The sequence below is a fragment of the Biomphalaria glabrata genome, chromosome 1 (genome assembly GCF_947242115.1).
Source record: "Biomphalaria glabrata chromosome 1, xgBioGlab47.1, whole genome shotgun sequence".
NCBI lineage: Eukaryota > Metazoa > Mollusca > Gastropoda > Planorbidae > Biomphalaria > Biomphalaria glabrata.
Genome location: NC_074711.1, coordinates 57418364 through 57444101, shown reverse-complemented (window position 1 = coordinate 57444101; position 25738 = coordinate 57418364). Strand labels below are relative to the sequence as shown.

The 25738-nt window shown below is 39.8% G+C and overlaps 1 protein-coding gene and 1 long non-coding RNA gene across 8 annotated transcripts in view; both read left to right on the top strand.

The window, feature by feature from the left end:
• The window catches only part of LOC106059132 (furin-like), a 190274-nt gene that overhangs the window by 5264 nt on the left and 159272 nt on the right, over nucleotides 1-25738 (top strand). For all 7 annotated transcript variants that reach the window (XM_056004098.1, XM_056004097.1, XM_056004116.1 and 4 more), the window contains exon 2: nucleotides 25423-25521. In XM_056004098.1, coding sequence (XP_055860073.1) covers nucleotides 25423-25521 — 99 coding nt within the window. The remainder of the gene's footprint in view (nucleotides 1-25422; nucleotides 25522-25738) is intronic.
• On the top strand, nucleotides 271-11869 carry LOC129921698 (uncharacterized). Its single transcript, XR_008773676.1, has 3 exons — nucleotides 271-502; nucleotides 5862-6024; nucleotides 11469-11869. It is a non-coding gene; the product is annotated as an uncharacterized LOC129921698 (long non-coding RNA).

Genomic DNA, 25738 nt, shown 5'->3' with positions numbered 1-25738 from the left:
CCCTCACGAATTCTCCGATCATTTGACACTTGAAACAGTTATTGTTGTACCTAACAAAACATGAATCAATAAACAAAAATACTCAATTAGTCAATTAATTATTGGTACTTAATTATTTTGTGTTATATCGAATAAGGGAAATTAGTATTGGTAGATATAGTTTTAAGGACGGAGTTCTTCCCTTTTAGATAAGCCTTGTTTTTTTTTTTTTTTAATGATTTTTTAATTTTTCGCTTGTTTTATTTTGAACACGCTTCAGCTAAAATAACGGCACTCGACTCTAAATATTTCTTTGTGTTTTCTTAAAAGAATTGGATAAATAAATAGACACACAAGAACATTTTGTCTTGAAGTAAATTAGAGTCTTATGTACAAATCAATAGCTGGTCTTTTCAAAGAAATGCATTTTTGTGCTGGCTCTATAGAAAATCTTCTTGCAATAATGAAGCATTGCAAATAAATAAATAGAATGAGAGATCAGACCACCGTCAGCTCCTTGAAGGTGACATTGATTGAAAAACAAAACTGTTTTATGTTTCTTGTTTGGTTGCCTTTGTACTTTGTTAAACGTTGCTTTTATAAAATGCATTTATCATGCTTATAGCATGCTCAGTGCGCTATGGTCTAATGATTTTTTTTTTTGTGGACCAGTGGTGGGAGGGGGGTATCTGGGAGAAGCTTCCGTACTGCCTTTGGGCGCTCAGCAAACACAAAACTCTTCTCGAGTCGGGATTCAGTCTTGGTCCCCTTGTTAGGTGGTCAAGCGGTTTTGGCCTATGTTGTAAATCTAGACTAACTTAACTCCCTAACCCTAACTCTTCAGCGTTCTATGACCACTTGGATTTAACAAAATCAGCACATTTTTATTAGACCGACATATCTTCTTCGCAATGTCAATGTATTAAACTCCTTCCCCCCTTCCCAAAGAATTAGTATTAGACTTTTTACCCTTGTCGAAACATGACATCAATATATTAGAGACTTTTTACCCTTGTCGAAACATGAACTCAATATATTAGAGACTTTTTACCCTTGTCGAAACATGAACTCAATATATTAGAGACTTTTTACCCTTGTCGAAACATGACATCAATATATTAGAGACTTTTTACCCCTGTCGAAACATGACATCAATATATTAGAGACTTTTTACCCCTGTCGAAACATGACATCAATATATTAGAGACTTTTTACCCCTGTCGAAACATGACATCAATATATTAGAGACTTTATACCCCTGTCGAAACATGACATCAATATATTAGAGACTTTTTACCCCTGTCGAAACATGACATCAATATATTAGAGACTTTTTACCCCTGTCGAAACATGACATCAATATATTAGAGACTTTTTACCCCTGTCGAAACATGACATCAATATATTAGAGACTTTTTACCCCTGTCGAAACATGACATCAATATATTAGAGACTTTTTACCCCTGTCGAAACATGACATCAATGTATTAGACTTTTTACCCCTGTCGAAACATATGACATCAATGTCTTAGACTTTTTACCCCTGTCGAAACATGACATCAATATATTAGAGACTTTTTACCCCTGTCGAAACATGACATCAATATATTAGACTTTTTACCCCTGTCGAATCATATGACATCAATGTATTAGACTTTTTACCCCTGTCGAATCATATGACATCAATGTATTAGACTTTTTACCCCTGTCGAAACATATGACATCTATGTATTAGACTTTTTACCCCTGTGGAAACATATCGCATTAATGTATTAGACTTTTTACCCTTCTCGAAACATGACATCAATATATAAGGGAATTTTTACCCCTGTCGAAACATGACATCAATGTATTGGACTTTTTACCCCTGTCGAAACATGACATGACTTTTTACCTCTGTCGAAACATGGCATTAATGTATTAGACTTACCCCTCCCCGAAAGAACGTGATGCCAATGTATTATCCCCCTCCCCTTTCCCCATTTTACGGAACGTGATGTCGATATATTACACACTCCCCTCCCCCGACACAGCGAGAGAAATAATGTTGGAGTCACGTGATCATAAATCAAAGTTGTTCGTTGTTTAGAAGTGGCAAATAGTTTTTCGACATTAAATCTTTATATAAAATTACAATATTTCTAATAGGCCCTATCGGGTCAACGTAGAATCTAGTACTTTTTCAACAAACATATAAAATAATTAAATGTAGTAATTGGTGGAATTTTTAATTAAGAGCTTGTGAAAAGTATTTAATTGTATGGTCAATAATTGAACCATAATTTTAGAAGTCTGAAGGAACACATCTAGTCCCTGAATGTGTAGTCTTTGTGAGATCTAGAAGTGTATTGGTTATCTTGTGATTTATCTGTTTTATTTGACAGCTCGTCGACAGTCGCTATATTCAGTCTAGTCATTTTCATCTCCTTTATCTACACACAGTCTGTGCTGAGTTGTACAAGTTTTATTGCCTTTTTTTAAACTGCATTTGTTTTCCATTGATCGATATACTAAAATTCCACTCCTACTGAACCTCTCTGATAATCTAGCCTCATAGGACATAAGATCTAGCAGCCTGACATAAGATCTAGCAGCCTGACATAAGACCTAGCAGCCTGACATAAGACCTAGCAGCCTGACATAAGACCTAGCAGCCTGACATAAGATCTAGCAGCCTGACATAAGACCTAGCAGCCTGACATAAGATTTAGCAGCCTGTTTCAGGCTACCCATGCCTTGCTCTGATGACACTAAGCGAGTCTCTTATAGTAATAATAATAATGATACTAATTATTGTCCGTAAGTAAATTTTTGTCTTACATAACACTCAAAGCTCACGCGACTTTGAAAAAAAATCATTTGACACATGTTATATTAGTATTCTCAAAATGTTACTTGCATAATTACGTCTGTAATATTCTGTCTACACCAAATAAAAAAAAGTCTCACATAAATTGGAATTAATTTTGTATTTTGGATTGATCATAGAAATAAAGAGAACAGAGTTGACATCACCGTTGATGTTTTCATATTAGTCCAGTGAAACAAATGACGCGACATGTAATGGCCTTGTTTACTTCAGTGGTGTTTATTTAGCAGTGTCAGATCAGTTCAGCCTTGAGTCTTGCAATGTCTAAAATGGAATTTATGTTTTTATTTGTTTCGTCTATCGGGTATAAAAAAAAAAGAGGACAGAGACGAAATAACACAGATAGTTAGGCATTACTAAATGTATAGATTGTTACATCGCACCTATAGAACAATAAGGAACACGGACAAGTAAGCGACCTTTGTTGGTTGAAGCACTATTAGTATTTTGTAGTCTGTCCTTTCGTCTAGAGTCTAAGACTTGTATCTATAACAATTAGATCTCAATAACTCAAAGTGTCCGTCTCTCTTCAATCAAACTCTTCACGTTAGCCTTAGTCAAACTTCATCAACACAAACAGTAGCTCATTACGTGACTTGTCCAGGTCGTGACTTGTCCAGGTCGTGCCTTCAAGTCGCTTCTTTTCCTTCCTTTTGGATTCGATGTCAACTTTAGGACAATGCATTCCTGTATTCGCTGATGTTGGTTTCTCGAAATGAAAATCTAGCCCTGAGACGAGGATCTATCAACTCTGTTACTCAATCACACAGCTACTGCTGAATGGTTGCGTCACGCATTGTAGATCTAGGTCGAGAAAGGTTGATAACATCCCATGATCCCTTTGACTGTGAGCCAAATGGTGTACTCTCGAGAGAAGGTGATAGAGCTTCTGTTGTTGAGCCACTGGGCAGTTTTATTTACTTTTGTCTTAATGCATCCATTGCTACAATATACAATTTAAACAGGCAATTGTTTGTGTGTCTTCTAGTTCTAACCTCGGAAGGAAATCACGTTAAGGAACTATGTTCTTTATGTCTATTCAGACAATTTTTTGGGTCTAAAAAAATACTAAAAAAAAACCCAAACATTTCTCTTTGGTGAAATCTGTAATTGTATTCGTTCTTCTCTTGTTGGCATTTTTTTTTTTTTGAGTATTCCTAAGTTTTTCTCACTTTCTTCTACTCCAGCCAGTTCCTCCTGTCCGGATTAGAATTTTGATGTCCTCCCGAGAGTCCTTGTAATTTGTTATCGCCCTTATTTGTAGTTTGCTGGCACGATTCCTTCCCTTTAGAAATTCAAAAGTTTCAAATTGCTAGAAGAGAAGAAAGTTGTGTAAGCATTAGAGAGAAAGGAGGGTGGAATTTTTACAAAGCTTTTATCAACTCTGTCTGTCTGTCTGTCTGGAAAACGTTTGTACACATTATTTCTCCCACATCCAATTGCGGATCAAGCTGAAATTTTGCAGACTTATTTATTTTACCTGACAAAACAAGAATCAATTTAGAAATGATAACCACAATCATTAACTTTTGGTAATTAATTATTTTGTATGGTATCTCGAACAAGGGAAAGAAATTGTACTTTGCTGTTAAGGTGGCATAAGTTGATTTAGTCCTATTTATACTTTGCTTTAAATTTGAAACTAACAATAGATAACTATAAACCCTTCTATTTTCATAAGCGATTCCCTGGCATAGTGGTTGCTTCTTCTGCTCGAGGAGGCCAAGAGACTTTAGCTCTCCAGTTCGAATTCAGGTCGTTCACCTTTTTAAAAATATAAATACATTTAAAAAGCAATCACCCAGATACCCCTTCTTCTCCCCCCCCCCCCCCTCCTTTTTCCCAGTATTTCCAATTGTTAGGATCACAGCGTATTGAGAAAGCTAAAAGCATTTAATTGCACAAAACAAAAACAATTAGTACAAATATTTGTAATCGCACAGATTTATTATTGCTAGTATAGAGCTATTAGAAATTTAATTACATGACTGATCCAAACTAATTGATACAACTACACTTAGTATAAGCTTCGTTTTTTTTTTAAAGTATTTTAAAAAAATATTTTTCTTGTTTTAAAAGTTTATTTAGCTAAATGAATATTAGTTGTTGTTTTTTTACCTATGATTTTTTTTCCGCGCTTTTTGTGAGTCTGCCTTTTACCGGCGTTATTGTATTTGTGTTACCATTTTAAATTTCGTATCAGATTGATTTGGCCCTTTTTTTTAAATTGTGCCCTTTTCTTTCTCTCTCTCTCTCTCTCGCTCTCTCTCTCTCTCTCTCTTATTATCTTCAGAGTCGTGTTAATTAGATTTGTTTGTCTCTAATGTATTATGGATGACTATGCTTTTTTTTTCTCTCTTTGTTTTCCATTATAAAAAAAAAAAACTTGAATGAAAACAAAATGTGTAGTGATCCAGAAGATATTAATGACCCTCCCATCCTCTGATGTGTATACACATTTGAACGTCTCGTATGAGGTTAAGAAATGTCAATGTTTGGCCTGCCTCTCTATCGAGGACAAACAGGAGGATGGGTTTCTTCTGTTGGGACAGAGTGGCCTTGTTGGTGTCACTATCGATTTCACATCCACTTCATTAGTATTGACACCACTATCATTAATCATGCCATCAACTGTACTGACATGTTCTGTCGATCACCAGAGAAATAGTTTAGTGAAGTTTAGTCTTTTTCTTCCCAGACGACATTCTTAAAACCCTTTTTGTAGAGTGATCTATATCTATCTAGCTATCTATCTATCTAGCTAGCTAGATCCATTCATCCATCCGTCTGTCTGTCTGTCATTACTGCGAGTTTAGCAGCCACTTCTAAATGTTACATAATGATCTAGAAGGACCTATAAATAAGCTTTTTTTAAAATAGTATTTTTTCTTTATTTTTTGGAAGTGATTCTCATTAAATTGTCTCTCATAGTCTGAAACAATAATACTAGTATGTGTGAAATATACACGTATTTAATCGCGGTTTGATTTCTTTATTTTAACTGACCTTTCAGAGTTGGATCTGCTAGTGCTCACATCAAATGTTATTGTTCTTGGAATTCTGTATCAAATGTTATCGATCATCACTATCGATGCATGTCCAAGTGAATCTTGTATGTTTAGTTGCAAGTGTCCGTAGACTTTTACAGCTCAAATTACAGATTTAAAAAATGTAAGGTAACATACTTGTTTGGAAGAAATGTTTATTTGACGTGGTTGCACAGCTTATTACATAATGTCAACATCTTGTGGTAGCCCTCCGAGGTTAGATTGATTTTTGCTGCCTCTCGACCTCCCAGTCACTGGCGGATCCAGGGGGGGGCGGTAGGGGTGATCGCTCCAGAAAATCCAGATAATCTTTTCCTTGTCAACTTTTTCCAACCTTTACTCTATCTCATATTTTTCTAGTTAAATAAATTTAGGACTATAACTCACAATTTATGCTTGAATTTTATTGAATTTTTTTTCGGCAGCGATCCTCAAAGCCAAAATCTAATTATGTGTTGGGTATCTTATCTTTTCAAAGAACAAATCGGTTGTATTTGCAATGTATTTAGGGACTATAAATTCATATTAGAATATTTTTTCACATTATTCAAAAGGTCCTTTATAATAGAATGAATAATGAGCTGTAGGTCAGGAAAATGCGTTACTGCAGTTAAGAATGCAAGAAAACGCTTTTGGAGTCGGGGCTTCGCCCCGACACTAATAAATAATGAGCTGTAGATGTCAGGAGAATGCGTTTCAGCCGTGAAAAATGCAAGAAAACGCTTTTGGAGTCGCGGCTTCGCCCCGAACCCCGCTGATAAATAATGAGCTGTAGATGTCAGGAGAATGCGTTTCAGCTGTAAAAAATGCAAGAAAACGCTTTTGGAGTCGCGGCTTCGCCCCGAACCCCGCTGATAAATAATGAGCTGTAGATGTCAAGAGAATGCGTTTCAGCCGTGAAAAATGCAAGAAAACTTTTTGGCGTCGGGACTTCGCCCCGAACCCACTGATAACTGTTGAGCTCTACATGTCAGGAGAATGCGTTTCTGCAGTGATAAATGCAAGAAAACGCTTTTGGGTGTCGGGGCTTCGCCCCGAGCCCCACTGAGGAAGCTTACAGCGCTCTCCCAGACCCCCAAGCTTGCAAGAGAAAGGCCTCACAACATGACTGTTTTTTTGTGTGTTTTTTTTCGCCGAAGATTGAGAATCAGTCTCATTTTATTCTCATATATCGAATATATATATATATAGGCTGTACGTACGTTTATGCATAGGGTTAGGGTTTACTGGGCGTTGGGGTTAGGGTTTGGAAAAAAAAAAAACCCACTCCAAAGTTCTGGATCCGCCAGTGCTCCCACTACAGGTCTGCATTCCTTGGTGACATCTTAGTTTGGGTTGTTTGACGGATATCCAGTCAAGGGAGACGTACGTCTCTGTAGAAAAAATGAAATCCTCAAGGCTCATTTTTAAGTGACGCTTTCTTGAAATCCGCGGGAAGGTTGCGTTGCAATGTGTGAATTAGGGAGTTAAACCATCACCACTACCACCCAACTCCATTATTCTCTCCACCAGACACTGTAGAACTAACAGATGTCATAGATCATACAGACCTAACAGATGCCATAGATCTTACAGACACTATAGACGTAACAGATGTCATAGATCTTACAGACACTACAGACTTAACAGATGTCATAGATCTTTAAGACACTACAGACGTAACAGATGTCATAGATCTTAAAGACACTATAGACGTAACAGATGTCATAGATCTTAAAGACACTACAGACGTAACAGATGTCATAGATCTTACAGACACTACAGACTTAACAGATGTCATAGATCTTACAGTCCTAAAAAATGTCATAGATCTTACAGTCCTAACAGATGTCATAGATCTTACAGTCCTAACAGATGTCATAGATCTTTAAGACACTACAGACGTAACAGATGTCATAGATCTTACAGACACTATAGACTTAACAGATATCATAGATCTTAGAGACACTAAAGACTTAGATATCATAGATCTTAAAGACACTACAGACGTAACAGATGTCATAGATCTTACAGACACTATAGACTTAACAGATGTCATAGATCTTACAGACACTATAGACGTAACAGATGTCATAGATCTTACAGACACCATAGACGTAACAGATGTCATAGATCTTACAGACACTACAGACTTAACAGATGTCATAGATCTTACAGACACTATAGACGTAACAGATGTCATAGATCTTACAGACACCATAGACGTAACAGATGTCATAGATCTTACAGACACTACAGACTTAACAGATGTCATAGATCTTACAGACACTATAGACTTAACAGATGTCATAGATCTTACAGACACCATAGACTTAACATATGTCATAGATCTTACAGACACTACAGACTTAACAGATGTCATAGATCTTACAGACACCATAGACTTAACAGATATCATAGATCTTACAGACACCATAGACTTAACAGATATCATAGATCTTAAAGACACTATAGACTTAACAAATGTCATAGATCTTACAGACACCATAGACGTAACAGATGTCATAGATCTTACAGATACTATAGACGTAACAGATGTCATAGATCTTACAGACACTATAGACGTAACAGATGTCATAGATCTTACAGACACTACAGACTTAACTGATGTCATAGATCTTACAGACAATATAGACGTAACAGATGTCATAGATCTCACAGACACTATAGACTTAACAGATGTCATAGATCTTACAGACACTATAGACGTAACAGATGTCATAGATCTTACAGACACCATAGACTTAACAAATGTCATAGATCTTACAGTCCTAACAGATGTCATAGATCTTACAGTCCTAACAGATATCATAGATCTTAAAGACACTACAGACGTAACAGATGTCATAGATCTTACAGACACCATTGACTTAACAGATGTCATAGATCTTACAGACACCATAGACTTAACAAATGTCATAGATCTTACAGACACTATAGACGTAACAGATGTCATAGATCTTACAGTCCTAACAGATATCATATATCTTAAAGACACTACAGACGTAACAGATATCATAGATCTTACAGACACCATAGACTTAACAGATATCATAGATCTTAAAGACACTATAGACTTAACAGATGTCATAGATCTTACAGACACCATAGACTTAACAGATGTCATAGATCTTACAGATACTATAGACGTAACAGATGTCATAGATCTTACAGACACCATATACGTAACAGATGTCATAGATCTTACAGACACTACAGACTTAACTGATGTCATAGATCTTACAGACACTATAGACGTAACAGATGTCATAGATCTTACAGACACTATAGACTTAACAGATGTCATTGATCTTACAGACACTATAGACGTAACAGATGTCATAGATCTTACAGACACCATAGACGTAACAGATGTCATAGATCTTACAGACACTACAGACTGAACAGATGTCATAGATCTTACAGACACTATAGACGTAACAGATGTCATAGATCTTACAGACACCATAGACGTAACATATGTCATAGATCTTACAGACACTACAGACTTAACAGATGTCATAGATCTTACAGACACCATAGACGTAACAGATGTCATAGATCTTACAGACACTACAGACTTAACAGATGTCATAGATCTTACAGACACCAAAGACTTAACAGATGTCATAGATCTTACAGACACTATAGACTTAACAGATATCATAGATCTTAAAGACACTATAGACGTAACAGATGTCATAGATCTAACAGACACCATAGACTTAACAGATGTCATAGATCTTACAGACACTATAGACGTAACAGATGTCATAGATCTTACAGACACCATAGACTTAACAGATGTCATAGATCTTACAGACACTATAGACGTAACAGATGTCATAGATCTTACAGACACCATAGACGTAACAGATGTCATAGATCTTACAGACACTACAGACTTAACAGATGTCATAGATCTTACAGACACTACAGACTTAACAGATGTCATAGATCTTACAGACACCATAGACGTAACAGATGTCATAGATCTTACAGACACTACAGACTTAACAGATGTCATAGATCTTACAGACACCACAGACTTAACAGATGTCATAGATCTTACAGACACTATAGACTTAACAGATATCATAGATCTTAAAGACACTATAGACTTAGATATCATAGATCTTAAAGACACTATAGACGTAACAGATGTCATAGATCTAACAGACACCATAGACGTAACAGATGTCATAGATCTTACAGACACTACAGACTTAACAGATGTCATAGATCTTACAGACACCATAGACGTAACAGATATCGTAGATTTTACAGACACTACAGACTTAACAGATGTCATAGATCTTACATACACCATAGACGTAACAGATGTCATAGATCTTACAGACACCATAGACGTAACAGATGTCATAGATCTTACAGACACTAAAGACTTAACAGATGTCATAGATCTTACAGACACCATAGACGTAACAGATGTCATAGATCTTACAGACACTATAGACGTAACAGATGTCATAGATCTTACAGACACTATAGACTTAACAGATGTCATAGATCTTACAGACACTACAGACGTAACAGATGTCATAGATCTTACAGACACCATAGACTTAACAGATATCACAGATATTCAAGACACTATAGACTAAGATGTCATAGATCTTACAGACACTACAAATTAAACAGATGTCATAGATCTTACAAAAATTATAGACTTACCAGATGTCATGTATCATACAGACACTATAGACCCAACATATCTCATAGATCTTAAAGGCATTCTAGAACCAAATATGTCAGATTTTAAAGGCATTATAGACTTGAAAGATGTCAGAAATCGTACAGGAATGATAGACTTTAAAGATGTAATAGATCTTACAGACTGTTCAAACAGATGTCATAGATCTTATACTGAATGTGATTCGTCCATTCGATCTATGCTTTTTATACATGATTTTTTTTTGTATTGAATCTAATAGAGTTCAAGGTCTCCTCCTGATATGACCTTGATGGACTATCAGCAAGCTCTGTCCGAATTCCCTTGAAATGACCTTTCCCAATTGTGACGTTAGTCTTGCACGTCAAGTTGGCTCTTATCTTTTCATCCTTTCTTTCCCTTGGACTTTTCTAGTGAATTCGACGTAACTTTCACAACGCGAGAGTGAGAGAAAGAAAGAGAGAGAGGAAAAGATAGAGCCCAACTCGAGATAAGGAGACAGTGAGATCAGTGCTAATGATGATGGAGAAGTAAAGATTGGCCTGCTACTAGGGGAGCGGAGGATTAGAGCAAATATTTCTTTTATTGCCCTCGCCAAGATTTGGAGGAGTCAGAGTGTTACCCCCCCCCCCCCCCCCCATTCGTGTATGTGTGTGTGCTTGCGTGCTGTATCGATCTCTGGGCCTTCACTGCCGCTATCTCTCAGACATTTTGTTACAGTGTTCCTTGAGCCAGGAGTCTAAAGGTGGGGGGTGGGAGGGGCAGGGGGAATAAAGGGGAGTAATGTTTGAAGGTCAAATCTAATGTCCCAGTTTGTTTTTTTTTTAATTCTTTCAATCTTTTCGCCTTGACATGCAAGTATTTGTTTCCCTTTCTTCAGAACAATGCCGATCACCAGCTAACATTATTTCTGTGAACAGATTTAGTATGCGTACACACTGTTACAAATGCAGATCTGTGTGTGACTTGTGCTGAGAAGAACACATAGCAATTAACCAATCCCTTTCTGTAGTACATGTAACAATTAACCAATCATTTTCTGTGAAACACGTGAATGCACAATGAGAGGGCACAACGCATGTAATGGACGACTTATATTTCAAGCCTAGAGGTCACGGTGCTCATGCATTTTTCAGTTGCACGGTATTTACAAAGACTGTCCAGGTCAACATTAGAGATGTGATTGTACTTTCTTAATAGTATGAATACCTTATATGTTGTTTTCTAAATAAACATAAATGGCTGTAAACTACGGTGTTCTTTAAGGAACAGTCCATGCTGTTTCAAATTTACTTGCATGAACTATCTAATGACTTAATTTCAGAAACAAAAGTTTAAACTATCACGCTTCAATATCCTGCTATAATTTTATTTAGCCTGAACTGTTTTAGAAAGAGTGGAGGTCCCGGGTTCGAATCCTGGGGAAGACTGGGATTTTTAATTTCGGGATCTTTGGGCGCCTCTGAGTCCACCCAGCTCTAATGGGTACCTGACATTAGTTGGGGAAAAGTAAAGGCGGTTGGCCGTTGTGCTGGCCACATGACACCCTCGTTATCCGTGGGCCATAGAAACAGATGACCTTTACATCATCTGCCCTATAGACCACAAGGTCTGAAAGGGGAACTTTACTTTTTATCACGCTTCAATATCCTGCTATAATTTTATTCTAGAAAGAGTGCTTTGTAGACGCCAGGAGAATGAATGTATGAAACAAGTTAGTGGAAAAATGTAGCAATGGTACATAAAACACTGAACCGTAAACCCAATTTGATAAAAAAAAAACACCCAGAGACCCAGAAAGACACAATAAAATGAAGGCACATCTCTTATTCAATATGCTAGGACTAATTCGTATTAAGTCTTTTTCTTCCCTAGAGCATTACTTATTTAATGTATGCTAGGACAAATCGACTATTTATCTATCTATCTATCTATCTATCTATCTATCTATCTATCTATCTATCTATCTATCTATCTATCTATCTATCTATCTGTCAGCCTGCCTGTCCGTCCGTCTGTCCGTCCGTTTGTATTTCATTGTGTCTGTCTGTCATACGTCAGCTCTTTCTGTCTATCCAAGAATCCACTCAAACTGCCCTGTCGGTGTTATTCCAACTATGCAGTTCAGCATACACTTTGTAACCCCACCGCCTACCTCCACAGGTCGCATTATTTAACTATCCAGTGATTCCTCTATTCACACAACACATAAAAACGACACTTGTGCCTATTTGTACCCACTCGCCGGAGAGAGAACGAAAGGAAGAAAACAAAAAAAGAAAGCCTGTTCATCCTCACGCACTTTCTCCAGACACGAACTCTCTATCATGTTTACACCCAGGTAGTGCCTGCAACATATGTTTCTCTGGCTACTGGTTTTACCCCTGAGCAGACTTCTTAGAAACTCAATCTCACAGCGCCCTTTATACCTTTTTAATGGCGTCCTCCAAGCCCCCCTCGTGTTTGTATTGTGGAAATCACGTGGTTCAAATAGGAACTCGGTCGGTGCTCGACAGTCTTTGGAATTCAGACCAGGGGGGAAAAAAAGCAACACGAGAACTAAGTTCAAAGTAGTATTATAATATACAATTTTGCTCAATTATTTCCTCTACCTGACAAGGCAAGAATCAATAAAAAATTAACAAATTAGTTAATTAACTATTGGTATCTCGAACAAGAGATAGAAATTGTACTTAATGATAGAGTGGCTATAAGCTGAATTAGTTCCCTATATACATTGTATTGAGAAAAGTATGAAACTACACGATAGGTAATTACAAAACCTTTTAGTTTCATAAGCACTTCCCTGACATAGTAGTTCGTATATTAGATTGAGGAGCCTGGCGGGGCTTTACCCTTCGAGCTTGAATTCAGGTCCTTCACTTCTTTTTTTAAATTTTAATTTTATAAAGGCATTTAAAAAGCGATCACCTATATACCCCTTCTTTCTCCTCCCACCCCCTTCCCGACTTGTCCAAACAAGTGATAGGGTCAGAGTGTAGCGAGAAAGCTAAAAGCATGAAAAAAGTATTTTTAAAAATGTTTTTCTTGTTTAAATGATATCCCTCCCCTCCTAGCCACTAGTAGGAAAGAGTTGTTCAAACCCGGTGTTTAACAGAGAATGCAAAGAGGTTGAACCTATTTGTTTCTATTTCTTTAATCCCAAGTGCATGTATATCATAATGGAAAGTTTTAAAAATAATATTCTGTGTACCTACACAGAGTTACAGATAAGGATCTTTGAATTCTTTCTAATTTTATTCAAGTATAGCATGCCATATATAATACTAATACATTTTCTTGGTGTTTTCTTACATTTCTGAACGGAAGACACATATAGTCGCATAAGAAACACTGCGTTAAAAATACAATAACGAAACACAAGCAGCACTTGGGACTAATATGGTATACTAGGTATGTAAATGATTTTAAAATAAAAAAATATAATTACATTTAAACCAATTTTGAGCTACTATCTCTTCAGGTCTTTCAACTTTCTTGCCTCTTGTTCATCCATGGCCAAGTCTTATTATTTTTTTTTTAAGAAAATGAAATTTACGAAAAAGAATTGAAAGATGACGCAGTTCAGTCCCTTAGTCTGTTGTACCGTTGCCGCACCACACTTGAATAGTTCCCTCTCCAGGATTAGTGTCCCTTTCATTGACAGGCTTGCCCTTTCGTTGGTCTTGCCTCCCATTGTGTCTGTCTCTCCTTCTTGTCCATGGTATTGTTCCATGCAGTCTTTGCGCACTACGAGGATCTCGTGATTTGGTCTTCACAGTCTTATCATGCATTTTTTTAAACAATGGTATGAAGATCATCATTGGGCCTAATCTTTATTGCGATCCAGATTCTGCTGTACATTTTAAAAAATGTGTCACCTAGGTTCATGACATCTCCATTCCATGAATTGGATCGATCTCCTATTCTACAGTGTTTCTCTAGTTCTACAGTTGCAAGCTTACAAGAATGTCACCATGAACAAGGAGTACATTAGTCTGAATTATGTTCCTAGGACTTAGCCATTGTTTTTCCTATTTCTCTTGAGCTGCTCAAGTGCTGCTGTGGACTGTGCAATGTCGGCCAGTAGTTCAAGTCTGGTTTCTTCGTCTGAAACGAGAGCTCCCGCGATATGTAAAACTGTTTACACTTGTCAAAAATGTGACAAAATCAAATTAGTCTAACACGAGGCGCATCTACGTGTCAAACACTGTAATTAATAAAATACTTGACGGTGACCTGTTGCTATTGTTGCTTATTTGTCAACCTTTATACCGGTATTTCTAAAGCACAAAGAAAAACTCAAACTATCAGCTGGCAAATGACAAATGTATGTGTTGAAGAAGCAGCAACTGATTGATGTCATGACATTGATAGGATATGTCAAATCTTGACCAGGAGTCAACCTTTATGTTATTCTAAATTATAAATAGCAAGTCGTTACCATCGGATCTTGTCGAAATTTGCTCCAGAATTGAGTCATTAAAATCATTTTTCTGAAACTAATCTTCTTAGCTCTAATCTTTGTTATCCAGTGCTTTACGTAGAACTTCAGAATTCGATGTGGGCCATGAACAATCAGCGACCAGTTGTAGCTATTCATTGAAAGAAAAGAAGGTTCTTGAATTTGGTTCTCAATTAGCATACGTTTAAATCAAGCATACTTAAGTCAATAGGGTGTTTCAATCGTATGTATGCAAGTGACCTCAATTGAACCAACTAATGTCGAATAGACTTTAAATTGAAACACGAAATGCATTTCTGTTTGATTGATACGTATGCGCGTGCAAAATGCAAACTTCATTGTAGAAACAAAAAGGGCAGAAGATATTTGAAGCACGATGATGATAAGAGTTACATTTTTTTTTTTAGTTTTTTTCATTATGCATTCGTGATCAAATGGTAGGTAATGCTAACTGCCCTTATCATCTGGTTTACACGTGTCATTGTGTGTGCATTAAAAAAATGAATACTTCATTTTAAAAACAAAAGAAACATGTCTTTGTGCCTAGTTCCATTGAAACGTAACCATAGCAACATACAATTGTCAATAAAGCTTTTAGTCTTGAGAAAAGGGCCATGCATGGCACCTCTTGGCTATCTATCAAAGGGGTTCGATCTCGAATCCCTACTGAGCTCCTAAATGCAGCTGGAAAGCTTCTCCCAGAAGGTCCACCAAAGAGATTGAAACTGAGTGCACTGATCTTGCATATAGCTGAAAGTTGCTCCCTATAAAAATGATATATTTCAACAACGACACGAACTGTCTTGTTTGACTTTCTTTTTAATGTTCGTCATTCTTATAAATAGTATGTATCAAATGCATATTTAATTTTAGAAACATAAGGGCGTGATCTCGTTGAAAAAAGTTGAGCATACGATGAACGCAATGGTGAAACCAGATTTTCAATATCGTTTCCAAACTGGACAGACAGAGTGTAAGCCATCAAACTGGACAGACAGAGTGTAAGCCATCAAACACGGTCATGCACTCATCACGAATGTTATACCCCCACACTTAGGAATGAACTCATGCATCGATTCGCCAATCCCTTAAAAGTAAATAAATTAAGACTTAATTTACATAGTTGTTAAATCACCGGAGTTTCGATATGCGGTAGGTGGTCTCCCGTCATCTGATCTTGCGGAGTTAAACAAAAAAAAAAAAGCAATTGAAGCAAGTCTCTTGTTCGATACGAGGACCTCCTTTGGACATGAACGCTACTAGAATTCTTCCAGGCAAGCTTGCATTATATTGTTTTGACACATAGAATAGATGTGTCTCGGTGCGTTCTCCTTGGGCTGCCATCAGTTTCAATAAAACTCAGAACGAGGCTAAACGTATGTAAATATATTGTCGTTCTTCGTCCCCCCTTAACAAAGTAGCCGACTAAACAAAACAAACGAGAAAAAAAACAAACATGTTCTCTTCAACTTGTAACTGGTATTGGTTGCACTTAAGTCGGCGGGAGGTCTATTCACAACCATCGGGGAAATAAAAAAAAAAAGCCCTTTTGAAATGTAACGCGGGTCTACAGCGAATGTTTGATACAATATAAACCTTCAAGTAGGCCTTTTTTTTTTATTTCATGTAAGGTGGCGGAGGAATATCTCTATAAAAGCGGATAAAAAGATTGAGTTCGAGAATCAACTAAGCGACATGGAGGCTGTAAGAATCATTGACCCGATACCAGCGAGCAGGTGGGCCAGTGGCAACGTGCAGAAATCCAACCTTTTTATCTCTCCGCCGCCCCCCCCCCCCCCATTTCCTCCCGTGCCTTCAGCCTGACTGTGGTTTGGCACGCGACCAGTTTTTATATCCTTGGATGCAATTATTCTTCCTAGACGCATATAGATGAGATAGTGTAGTGATAAGAGGCTTGAAGTCCCTCACGCTGGAACTGACTCCTAAGGTACTGGGCCCGTTATTTCCTTGCCATTTTATCTCGCGTTCTGGTCTTAGTTCGTTCTCATCCATTCCCCCCCCCCCCGGTCTTAGTTTGTTCTTAGCCATTTCCCCTCCCCCAGAGGTACCGATGGAGCGAAAAGAAAAAGTCAATACCATGTACAGAAACACACAAGAACGCACACACACACACACACACAACAACTGTATAATAACTGGGCAGATTTTACCTGTAGGCAACACAAGCTATAGTTTAGGGCCCCCAAGAAATATTTAGCACTGCCATTTAATTACACGACTTATAGAGGGCCTCATGTATCAAATCCTATAAAGTGTCTTTACAAGCGTAACTACGGCACTGAATACAAATCTGAATAGAATATCTTAGCGAAGTGTTGTTCTTGTCCAACTGAACAATGTATGGGCAGCAGAAATAGTGGACTGTCTATAAAGAACTTGAGAAAGGGCTGGGGGGGGGGTCTATTTTAAACAAGGAGACACAGGAAGTGACCTGTAGGTTTTTTTTTTTTTTGGCACGTGTTTTTTTTTTTTTTTAATTTATTTTTATTTTAAATACTGTAGAAAATGTCAATGAAAATATAAAGCTATTGGTGGAGCTGGGAATTGGATGAGTTGATCATTCTTCTACCTTCGACATGTCTGTGTGCCTGTCGTAGAGCAGGCTTGGGTTTGTTTGAACGTAATCAGGCAGAGCCTCTAGGGAACTGATGAGTAATTCACCAAGAATGTTTCGTCCCGAGACATGACGTTAAACTGCGCTCCTCTTTCCTTAGCACTTTTGGAGCTCAAAAGTGCCCTACTTCTTTTCTATCATTGTGTCTGCCTCCTCTTTTCCTAAGTCTGCCTTCATTGATCATCACACTGTCTCCTTAACTTTAAATTCTCACTACGTCCTAGACCAGTCCGTTTGCCGTGGACTGCGACGGGTAAGGGGGGATAAAGAGATCCTGGTGTTTGAGTGGTGGCTATCTGAGGATAAACCACAACAACACAATACTTTGGCTCCAAGTTCCCCTAGACCTGAGACCCAGATGGCCCGCTCTGGGTCAACCGGCTGGTCATGCCGAGCTACCAGCATAGGTCGTCGACCTATGCTGGAGGGCGGTGGCTGGAGGGTCAATCAGGGAGCTGCTGTATCGGACACATGTCCGATGTAGCAGCTGACTGAGTATAGCACCTGTGTAGCCCTGGCGGGCTCATTCTGGACATCCGAATGGCCCGTCCCCTTGTTGGACTCGATGGCGGGTGGGGAGCACAGGTGCCGAATTAACCAAAATATATATGGACCAAAAAACACACACAAAACTACTTGCCCCAGACCTATGTCTGGGCAAGAAACGACGAATTGACGATAAAAAAGAGGAGGTCCCAAAAAGCTGTGCCACCTGGCCATCATTTCTGGTGGTTAGATGCACAGAGGAGGGAAAAAGCCTGACCAAGTTGAGCCCTTTTATTATCTATAAGGGACTCAAGTCAGTAGTGGGAGAGCCCAAGAGTGTGTCTAAGCTACACAAAACAATGGAACTCCTTGTAGAAGTAGACAGCAAGACACACTCTGATGGGCTTTTAAGATGCAGAAGACTCTGTGATCTCCAAGTGGAAGTCATGCCACACAAGAGTCTGAACACCAGCAGAGGTGTAATCAGCTCTAGGGACCTACTGGAATGTTCCGAGAAGGAAATAGTGGAGGGCATTGAAGGAGTCACCCATGCCCGGCGCATTACCAGGCGCAGGGAGGGTGAGGAGGTCAAAACCGCCACTATTATCCTCACATTCGGAACTAGGACACCGCCAGAGTATGTGAAGGCAGGATACCTACGAGTTCCAGTGAGGCCCTACATACCTAACCCCATGAGGTGCTTCAAGTGCCAGGGTTATGGACACGGCGCGGCAGTCTGTAAGAGGAACACTGTGTGTGCCAGATGTGCTGGAGAGGGTCATGAGGACAAGGGCTGCACAGCCCAGTTCAAATGCCCAAACTGTCAAGCTGGCCACTCAGCCTACTCCAAGGACTGCCCTGTGTGGAAACAGGAGGTTGCCGTGCAGGAGTACAAGGCAAGAAACGGATGTACCTTTAGCCAGGCGAAATCGGCTGTACTGGCCCTACCCAAGGGCCAATTCGGCTTGACAAAGACCTACGCCCAGGCTGTTGCTAAGAAAGGAAGATCCATAGCCACACAGACGGACACATTGACCCCACCACCCCCTCCTCCTCCCCCAACTCAGAAGAAAACACCGCCAAAGAACACACCTCTGAAGAAACAAGAAAGCCCTGTTGTCATGCTAAAGAACAGGTTCTCTGTGCTCGCTGATGAGAGCATGGAGACTGAGCAGCATGTCAAAACCAATACTCCGGGAGAACCCGGAGACATCATGTCTGACACAGGTTCTCCTCAGAGAACCCAGCCAGACACCCCAACCTCTACTGAGTTAGAGGTTGACCAACTCCCTAAGGGGAGAAATCAAAGCGGAGAGGATGCCCGAGGTGAGAGAGGAGGAAATAACCTCCGCTCTAACCAGAGGGATCTCCCCTCTCCAGAGAGAAAGACTTTCCCCAAAAGGGGGATGTCCTCCTCTCCATCCAAACCCAAGAATAAAAATACCAAGGTCACTGGAATAAAGGGAAACCCCCCCCGGGGGCCTCCCAAGGCCAAATAGCTCCAAGTAGGTCATCTAGAATAAGCCATGGATTCCAGAATTGTACAGTGGAATTGTAGAGGCCTCAAGGCCAATTACGAGGAAATGCAGCTACTGATGGACTCTGAGACTCCTGTAGCTGTCTGCTTACAGGAAACATTTCTAAAAGATTGCATCAGCTTCCGAAGCTACCGTGCTTACACCAAGAATGTTGAGGATGCAGAGAGAGCATCAGGTGGAGTCTGTATCCTTGTGAAGGATAGCATCCCCCATGAGAGGGTAGAACTACAGACCACACTACAGGCCGTAGCAGCTAGGATAACCCTTCACAAGGTTATCACTTGCTGCAGCCTGTATCTACCACCAGGCGCTCCATTAAACCGAACAGACATGGAGGACCTATTGAAACAACTCCCCCGGCCTTATTTAATCCTTGGGGATTTCAATGCCCATAACACCATGTGGGGATCCAACAATACCGACACAAGAGGTCGTATGCTGGAGGATATCTTCCTCCAACATGATTTATGCATACTTAATGATGCATCACCGACCTACTTGCACCCAGGAACTGGATCATTCACATGCATTGACCTCACCGTATGCGTCCCCGGACTTCTGGACGATTTTAAATGGTCAGTTAGCAATGATCTACGGGGAAGTGATCACTTCCCAATCATCATTACTAACAATCTCCCTTCATTGGGACGACCTCAGCGGTGGAAACTGAATAAGGCCGATTGGGAACAATTCCAAAAAAGATGCTCTGAGGATATCACAGAAAATATCCTCCATGAACAGAACCCAGCTGATACCTTTGCTAGCAAGCTACTAAGTATAGCCAGGAAAGTTGTACCCCTAACCTCTGCAAATCCAAAACGGCCTAGCAAACCATGGTTTGATACAGCTTGCAAAAGTGCTATTGGTGATAGGAAAAAACGACTGGCTGCATTTATAAAGAATCCTTCCCAGGAAAACCTAAAGCTATTCAGGATAGCTAGAGCAAAGGCTAGACAAACCATACGGTCAGCCAAAAGGAATTCCTGGAGAAGTTTTGTCGGCAGTCTGGATGCCAAAACTTCTGCTAGAGCGGTTTGGAAGGCAGTTAGGCGAATCAAAGGGAAAGAATCAAATGCAATAGGGCATTTGAAAAACCAAGGACGAACTGTCACGTCCCCCAGAGAAATAGCTGACTGCCTTGCATCCTCAATAGCGGAAAAATCATCCACTGCACACTACACGCCAGAGTTCCAAAAAGTCAAAACCAGGGAGGAAAGACACCCCATTGATTTCAGGTCAGAGAACAATGAAGACTACAACAAACCGTTCTCGCTTGAGGAACTGAGGGAATCGCTGGACAAGTCACATGACACAGCGCCTGGAGAAGACGAAATCCATTACCAGTTCCTCAAGCACCTTCCCGAACCCTCATTGGCAGTCCTGCTAGGGGTCTATAACTGTGTGTGGCAAACAGGCGCTTTCCCAAACAGCTGGAGGAAAGCCACAGTTATACCGATACCTAAACCGGGAAGAGACGGCTCTGACCCAGCTAACTATCGACCAATAGCACTAACAAGCTGCATCTGCAAAACCATGGAAAGAATGATTAACAGTAGGCTGGTCTGGTACCTGGAAAGGAATAAAGTGATCTCAAACTACCAGTGCGGATTCCGGCAGGGGCGGACAACAACTGACCACCTGGTAAGGCTGGAAGCTTATATTAGAAATGCATTACTCAGAAGAGAACATCTAGTAGCTGTATTCTTCGATATAGAAAAGGCCTATGACACAACCTGGAAACATGGCATTCTACGTGACCTGGCGCTTATGGGGCTTAAGGGACACCTCCCCCGTTTTGTGGAGGAATTCCTGAAAGATCGAAAATTTCAGGTTCGAGTGGGCAACTCCGCTTCTGACACTCATGACCAGGAAATGGGTGTACCCCAGGGCAGCATTCTGTCAGTCACCCTGTTCAACATTAAAATAAATAGCATCATAAATGCGCTGTCCCCTGGCATAGAGTGCTCTTTGTATGTTGATGACTTTGTCATTCTTACTTATGGGAAAAACATGAACACCTTAGAAAGGAAATTACAGTTATGTTTAAACAAAATTCAGGGTTGGGCAAACTATAATGGTTTCAAATTCTCAGACTCCAAAACAGTTAGTATGCATTTTTGTAATCTAAGGGGACTCCACCCAGACCCTGAACTATTTATACACAAAAAGAAGATCCCTGTCGTGAAAACTACAAAATTTTTAGGCCTCACCTTAGATTCCAAATTTAATTTTCTCCCCCACATTAAGGAACTTAAGAAGAAATGCCAAAAGTCATTAAACATACTAAGAGTACTCAGCCATACGGACTGGGGAGCTGACAGAGATACCTTGCTGCTGCTCTATCGGAGTCTAATTCGATCCAAGCTAGACTACGGATCCATAATATATGGAGCAGCAAGGAAGTCGTACCTAAAAATACTGGAACCAATACAAAATGCTGCCCTGCGTCTCTGTCTCGGCGCGTTTCGTACATCACCTATCCCAAGTCTCCATGTGGAGGCTGGAGAACTCCCCATGGATATAAGAATGAAAAAGCTTGCAATGCAGTATATAGTCAAGCTAAAATCCAACCCCACGAACCCTGCTTTTGACTCCATATTTAACCCCACAGAGGTAGAATTATACAATCGAAGGCCTAACGTCATACAGCCGCTGGGCCTTCGAATGAGAGAACCCATCCAAAATTTAACCCCACCCATTGACCAAATCTCTAAAATAGAAACCCCTCAGAATCCTCCTTGGCTAATGAATAAACCCAAATTAAATTTATCCCTCCTTAATTTCAAAAAAGAAAATACAGACCCAAGCATACTACAAGTCCACTTTAGGGAACTGCAGGAGAGCTACGGAGATTGTGGCACCATCTACACAGACGGATCCAAAATGGAGGGAAAGGTCGCGTGTGCCTGCTCCTTTCGGAACAAAACAATCTCCCGTAGACTCCCCGATGGCTGCTCCATCTTTACGGCCGAATTGCACGCAATATTGCTTGCACTTATGGCCGTAAAGGCATCAGAAAGGAGGAAATTTATAATCTGCTCCGACTCCAAATCTGCATTGCAAGCTTTGGGGCAGATGAAGACTGACATCCCATTGGTACATAAGAGCCTGAAGCTGTTGGACCTAATAACAGCCGACCGTAGGGATGTCACCTTCATCTGGGTCCCCTCCCATGTTGGCATTGAGGGAAACGAAGCCGCAGACAGAGAAGCAAAGAGAGCCCTAAATCATGCGGTGTCAGGAACCCAAATCCCCTACTCGGACCTGAGACAAAGTATTGCCTCTGCCACCTATCGAGAGTGGCAGAACCGATGGGAGGCTGAGACTCACAGTAAACTCAGGCAGATTGTGGCGGATGTCAGGTGGCGGCCCACATCTAAGGGTCTGACAAGGCGTGGTAGCACAACCATGTCCAGACTTAGGATTGGCCACACCTACATCACGCACTCTTTTGTACTGAAGAGAGAGGAGCCCCCACTTTGCGAGTACTGTGACTCTCGCCTCACCGTGGAACATATCCTCGTTGATTGCCCCAGATACCAGGATGTCAGGGCGAAACATTTTAGAGCCACTAATCTAAAAACACTATTTAATAATGTCGACCCTGGGAAGGTACTGGGCTTTATTCGGGAAGTGGGGCTATCTACGAAGATGTGATTTCTGAATTTGTGAACATGCACTATTTACATTAGATTTTTACCAAATATTTAAATTTTTACTACCTTTACTATTTTAACTGTGAATAGACCTTAATTTTAACTATATTACTGTATAGAATCTGGCCCTTGCTGTTTGGAGAGAGAGTGGTCCTTGAGGGACTGCAGGCACGACATGGCCTAAATTGTGCCGATGTGCCTCGAGTCAACAAATCAAATCAAAACCAAGAATGTTTACATGAGAGACAAGAGAAGTCTGTACTGTGCATTGAAGACTCCTTAGGGTTTCATTGCAACATCAGCAAACACAAGCAGATTAAGATCAAATTGTGATGGCTACTTCCCATTCTCTTTTCTTGAAACATCAACAAGCTCTGTTTATCATCAAAAGGTTATAGCAGCGCCCCCCCCCCATATTCAAGTACTACATTCTTCATGCCATTGATGTATTTATTGCACTCGGTGGAAGAAAGCATTCCACAAATTTTCTAAATTTTCTGCTTGTTTCCCCCCCCCCCCGCACCCGCGTCCCCCCTTGTACACGTTGAAGGCAATCCGATACCCCCCTCTCTCTTTCTCTTTTGGCAATCACTCTATAGCAAGTGTGTGTGTGTTCGCCTTAGTGGCCTGTGCCTGTGCATTTATTTCTGACATAGCTAACGTTGTATAATTTAAAAGTGCAGCCACCATAGGCTATTTTCTTATAGCTCTTGATGGTTGTACGCAGCTTCTATAAAAAAGCGAATTTGGGATACTTTTACATTTAAAATATCGACAAAATTTGGCAACCAATGTTCCCTTGTGAATGTTTTGAATCTCCCATGCAACTGCTTATATTTGTTTGAAAAAAAAACAACACTCTCGAATAGATCGGTCAAACGTTTCTACTTTCAAGACAAAAAAAAATTTAAAATATCAAGATATGGGATTATGTCATCAGAACAAAAGTAACGTACTTCCTTTCAGGGTTTGCGGGTACTCCGGGTAGATATTTGAAGGTCATCTGTTTTTATGGCCGACAGTCAGTGAGGGTGTCATGTGGCCAGCACAACGACCTATACTAACTAATGTCAGGTACCAAACCATTAAAGTTGTTTGGAGTCTCCTGAAAATAACTGGGATTCATACACAAATGTTTATTTTTAAAGAGATTAGCAGGGCATACAGCATACATTCCTTAAATGTTATACATCATACATATCTCACATACCGTAATACATTAGATACCGTAGATACCATACATATCCGCTCACTACCATGAATATCATTGATATTATACATATCTCACATACCGTAACAGATTAGATATACCGTAGATACCATACATATCCGCTCACTACCATGAATATCATTGATATTATACATATCTCACATACCGTAACAGATTAGATATACCGTAGATACCATACATATCCGCTCACTACCATGAATATCATTGATATTATACATATCTCACATACCGTAACAGATTAGATATACCGTAGATACCATACATATCCGCTCACTACCATGAATATCATTGATATTATACATATCCCACACCATGACACGTACGTCTAAGAAAATGAGCCATTCATTTTTACTGCTCTGAAAGTTGGGCTGAAGAACTAGAACCTGGGGAGGAATTCAAAGACACTATCCAGAAGTATCACACTATCCCATAGCTCACTAGTTTGGTCAGTATCTTGTTAGATTATATCTTGTACTTATAAGATACACAGTTAGGAGTCGCGGGGTACTTTGGCTTTTTTGTATAGGATCATTCCATTGTTGTATGAGAATGGCTAGAGTATTTAAAATGATTCAATAATATAATCAATGTTAGCCTTCCAATCCATTGGTTACATCGATTACATATCGATTAACTAGGATGGATGTTACAATTTCGGGATTAACTCTATTAGGAAATAGTTTGGTTATCAAACATAACTCATAAACAAGTACGATAACCTGTCTACTTGAACTTGTCAAATGTAATACCCTCACTGCTCTCATTTTGCCTCCCCTTGTCAATGCTGCTAAACTTTTTTTTTTCTCTCCCCTTGTCATTCCAGATCATGCCAGACTACTACCATTTTCAACACAGGAAAGTAGCCAAGAGGTCTACGTTCGCCAGCACCCATTACCACCAGCCTCTAGCAGAAGATAGTGACGTGAGTGTCCTTTCATTGTTTGTCAGCCTGTTTATGCTTTAATATTTACTTCTCGTCGCTCGACACCTGTGCCCATTTTCTGACGGCATGTACTCGAGGAGACCCGATGCTTGGTGTGTGTGTGTGTTGAGTTGGTGGGCCTGCACTGGGCGGCAGTTGGCATCACTCGTTGCCTTTGAGATGCCTGCAACAGGTTTTCAAGAGCAGCAATTGTGTG